Source organism: Crocuta crocuta, unplaced genomic scaffold (assembly GCF_008692635.1).
Source record: "Crocuta crocuta isolate KB4526 unplaced genomic scaffold, BGI_CrCroc_1.0 scaffold61, whole genome shotgun sequence".
NCBI classification, from domain to species: Eukaryota; Metazoa; Chordata; class Mammalia; order Carnivora; family Hyaenidae; genus Crocuta; species Crocuta crocuta.
In genome coordinates, this window is record NW_027528369.1 from 1,644,633 (window position 1) to 1,649,217 (window position 4,585).

Here is a 4,585-nt window from a genome sequence, read left to right on the forward strand (position 1 = left end):
AGGAAGTAGGAGCTGAGTGTCCTTCCTATGCCGCAGCCTTTGTATTTGCATTTTCTATGTGCTTTGGAGAATTCAGTAGCCATTTCGTCCGCCAGTCCACCCCCAAATCCTTTCCAGCTGTGTTCCCAGCCTAGCCCGAGTGGCCCCCATACTCTACTTTCTAGACTTCTAAGTAAGACCCTCAGCTGTTGTGCAGGGCTTCCTAATCTACAGGATGCATAAAAATCACAAAAAATACAAATTAGAACACTTCATCACGTTAGCTCAGGGTGATTCCCAGGAGAGCGCAAAAGCCGAGTGCCTCGGGGGGAGGGGGAGCTAACACCCCGATTTCTGCCACCTTCTTTGTCCACGGGGGACAAGACTCATGACCCCGCCTCTTGCCCGCTCACCTGAGACCAGGGCCCAAGGCTCCATTCCGGAGGGCAGGCATGGCTGTTGCAGACTTGCACCTGAGTGGGTGTGCTCACCGGGCACAGGGAATGCAGCACCGCTTCCTCCTTCTGGAACGGCCTCTTCTGGACACACTGGATCTTCCTGCTCTGCTGGCCCCCCGCGCATGACCGGCTGCACGCGCTCCATTCGCCTGGCTTCCAGCTGGCAGTGAAAAAACAACATTACTTCCAATGAAGCTAAGATTCTGGGCCGTCCCTTCTCAAAGCCTAAGATTGAACCACCTGATGAAAGTCGTCCATCAGTTTTGGAACCAATACGGGCAATTCAGAGTCATTCTTCTATAGGTTTTGAAGCCTGTGCTAGTGGGGTCTAGGGACAGGGAGTCACATCTAATCACCACACAGTTTGGGGCAAAAACACAGTCTTGTCCTCGGCAAGGGGAGAAGCATGTGCCACTTGGAGACCGGAGCCATTTATTCATTCAGCCAAATCTACTGGGATCATCACTTTGTGCCAAGGACTCGCCCTGGCGTCAGGCTTGGAAAAATGAACGAGGTGGTGTTCTTCACATTGAGGAGCTTACAACACAGTGGTGAGGAACAAATAAAGACAACATAATACTTGCTACAAGAGAAGTCAATACACAGTATAGTAATGAGACGAGGGAAAGAGTGATTAATGAAGGGGAGGGGTGAGACGGGGGAAGGGAAAGTTGCGGGAGGGGAGAGGTGTGCACATGCATCACACATGCTTGCAGGGGAGAGGGGTACATTCAGAGGTGGGCTTACAGAAGCTACTTCTAGGTAGGTACTTCCCCCCAACTAACTTTTCTGGTTACTCTTAAACTTTATGAACGGTTGAGAGACATAACCTCCTGTTTGTTACTGAAAGATTGCCATGGGGCGCCTGGCTGCTTCAGTTGATTAAGCATCTGACTCTTGACCTCAGCTCAGGTCATGATCTCATGGTTTGTGAGTTCGAGCCCCACTCGGAACTCCCTTGGGATTCTGTGTGTGTGTGTGTGTGTGTGTGTGTGTGTGTGTGTGTGTGTGTGTGTCTCTCTCTCTCTCTCTCTGTCTCTCTCAATCTCTCTCTTGCGGACGTGCTCTTGCTCTCTCTGTGCCCCTCTCCTGCTTGCGCGCGTGCTCTCTCTCTCAAATAAAAATAAACTTAAAAAAAAAAAAAAGAAAGATTGCCAGATCACTTTTAGCACAGCTGAGACTTTGTGTGAACGTGAAGGGTGATGCACTGAAACTACTAATCCTTTCCGATAACTGCATTGGACTAATTGATATTCGAGGATTTGAAGGCCTAGCATAAAAAAGATCTGTGAGATAAGATCTGATACGTTTCAGCCACAGGAGAAGTGTGTGAAACTGACCTTGGTTCACCAGTGTTCTAAATTTCATTTCAAGAAACAAAACATCACAGAGGCCAAATAATGTTTTACCTTTGCATTTTCTGCCACTTTAACTAGTTCTGTAATGTTTCCCTCAGGTTCTCCCACCAGCCTGATGTGTGAAATTAAAAACCCTCCATTTAGGGGCGCCTGGGTGGCTCAGTCGGTTAAGCATCTGACTTTGACTCAGGTCATGATCTCACAGTGTATGGGTTTGAGCCCCGCATCGGGCTCTGTGCTGACAGCTCAGAGCCTGAAGCCTGCTTCAGATTCTGTGTCTCCTTCTCTCTCTGCCCCTCCCCCATGCAGGCTCTGTCTCTCTCTCTCAAAAATAAACATTAAACATTTTTTAAAATAAATAAAAATAAAAGCCTTCCCTTTAGTCCAGAGAATTTGGCACATAAGTTCTAGGCGATATGTGTTCTAAAACACTGCATAATCCCTATTCCCTTAAAGAAAGAGAATCCAAAATAAAATAATTCCTTATTTGTAGAATTATTTGTCTTTGTAAGATGTAAACAAAACATAACTTATTATGAAATTATTAGTTTCAGCATTCTCCTATAAAGAGGGTGTTTTTGTCTACCCAATTCAAGTTTTTCCTTCATGCAGCAAATATGATGAGTCTGTAAAAGTACAGAAAGAGCACAACACAGGTGGGCTTTCCTCATGACCTTCATGGTTCTGCACTCATGAGCCCCAGGCTCACGATCTATCTGTCCTTGATCCCTATGAGCCCGACCTCAAAGTCCAGCTTCTATGCTGTCCATTTTCCCCTCATTGCGAATTTTATACAGAACATAGCACATAGCTCACTGCATCTCGATTATTTCCTTCCACACCCAGTTCTTCCGTTAGATTATGGGTTCACTGATGGGAGGAGCTCCACTTTCTCCAGACCCAGCCTGGCATCCAGGAAGTGCCTATGACGTGGTTGTTCCGTGGGAAAACAACAGAGTTAGACTGGATGAGCTCCTTTGTCCCTGTAACTCGAATAGGCAAAGACCTCATTGCTAGTATATCTCTGGGGAACCATGGTCTCTGAAGGTCCCATTATTCCCACAGAAAATACAAAGGTATAAATGAGAAGGTGGAGAAGAAAGGAGCAGAGCGAAAGATCCTGCCTGTGACCGCACTGCAATCCTGCAGAGCCACAGTGAGGGCGGTTCTGGTTTTAAATAGTTTGGAAACTGGTCGCTACAGAGTATCATGTCTACACGTGGTCATCACAGAGGTTCTAGAAATCAGCCATAAGCAAGGCTCTCTCTCTTTCCATGGATGTACATATGAATAGGGTCCTTAGTTTTCCTTGCTTGGCAGGAATAACCAACAATGGGAAGTGGGCTTAAAATCCGAAAATGGCAGCACGCCATTCAAGCAAACTCGCAATTCACACACACACACACACACACACACACACACACACACACACACACGTGCGCGCGCACACACACGCACGCACACCATCTAAAGAAGACGGGACTCCGGAAGGGTCAATAACACTGTCTGGTAACCACGTCTTAGAGCCACTGGATGTTTTTTAGGACCCGATATTTCTTAATAAAATGGGGGGAAAATCCATAGAAGCCCACCAAATTTCTTCCTACTCTTTGTGTTCAGGATACAGCTGGTTTCGGATTCTGTGAGGAAGACTAGGTTGACGACTGGGCGTAGGGGTGGGGAACTAGCTGAAGCCCCAAACGATTATGACAAATGGACTCTTCCAAGGAAAAAATATACGTATGTGTATAAAAAGATTGTGCAATATAACTGCATCACCACAAAGCAAACACTACTTATTAAAGTGATCTCAAACATTAGTGAACACAGCACTGCTTTAGAAGAAACTCCATCAATTCTATATAAATACATTTGGCAGAAGATAAATCACACACAAGACTCCATTCAGCTGGGAAGATTACTTAAAATTAGCGTTCGAACAATAGTGTGGCTAAAATCCGTCCAAAAACAAACCCACCGAGATCCCCATAGAGCCCCATCATCAGAAGTGCATTACCACTTGGCCTCTGCTCTTCCTTTTTATTTTGTGACTTGCTACTGTATAATTTGCATTTGGGGTTTCATGGTCTGCATAGTATTATGATTTTTAAATTCTTGGATGACTATATGAAAGCTAAGCACACACCACATGTAAATTCAACTAATATAGGATTTGGTGTTATTTAAGTAACTGTTTGAGTTCAGAGGAGTCTCTGTGTAAAGATTTACAAAGAAAAATAGAGAGAGATACCTTTAAATCCCAAGGTTAGGTATGCACAGCCAGAGTTAAAATGAGTGTCTCAAGCAAAGTTGTGTCTTTCAAGTTATATATTTTAACCTCAACTGTCTTCTTTCCTCTGTTACTTTTTTGGGCATTCTATCTCTCTCTGAGTCATTTTTGATCAGAAGCACCGGCAGTGGGTTTCGATTTTCTCCCATCAACAATAAGAGCATGCAAGTGCAAACACAGCCAGAAAGACATTTCCAGATGACTTACTAAGCAGGGCAGGAGAAAGCATTGCATATTTTGGGTTCCGTTGCTGGCTTGGTTCTTGCATTGCAGAAGGAGGAACTGACTTGAGTGTTTTGATCTCGTAAGCAAATGGCCTTCACACTTATGTAACCTAATAAGACATCAAAGTTACAAAGTGAAAATTACAGATGACCAATTCAATTTCATTTCCGCGGTTAGCTTCTGACTTACCAGGATTCTGATGTTGTGTTGAAGGTACAGAATCCAAAATAGTGTGCGAGAACACCTCCTTTTGATAAAATCTGGGACTCATTTGA

At 44.7% G+C, this 4,585-nt stretch overlaps 1 protein-coding gene across 1 annotated transcript in view; it reads right to left on the reverse strand.

The window, feature by feature from the left end:
• ADAMTS18 (ADAM metallopeptidase with thrombospondin type 1 motif 18) overlaps nucleotides 1-4,585 on the reverse strand; it is a 144,325-nt gene that overhangs the window by 15,374 nt on the left and 124,366 nt on the right. The window contains exons 18-19 of the mRNA XM_077754169.1: nucleotides 4,293-4,419; nucleotides 393-597 (exon numbers count right to left, since the gene is read on the reverse strand). Of these exons, the coding sequence (XP_077610295.1) occupies nucleotides 393-597; nucleotides 4,293-4,419 (332 nt within the window). The remainder of the gene's footprint in view (nucleotides 1-392; nucleotides 598-4,292; nucleotides 4,420-4,585) is intronic.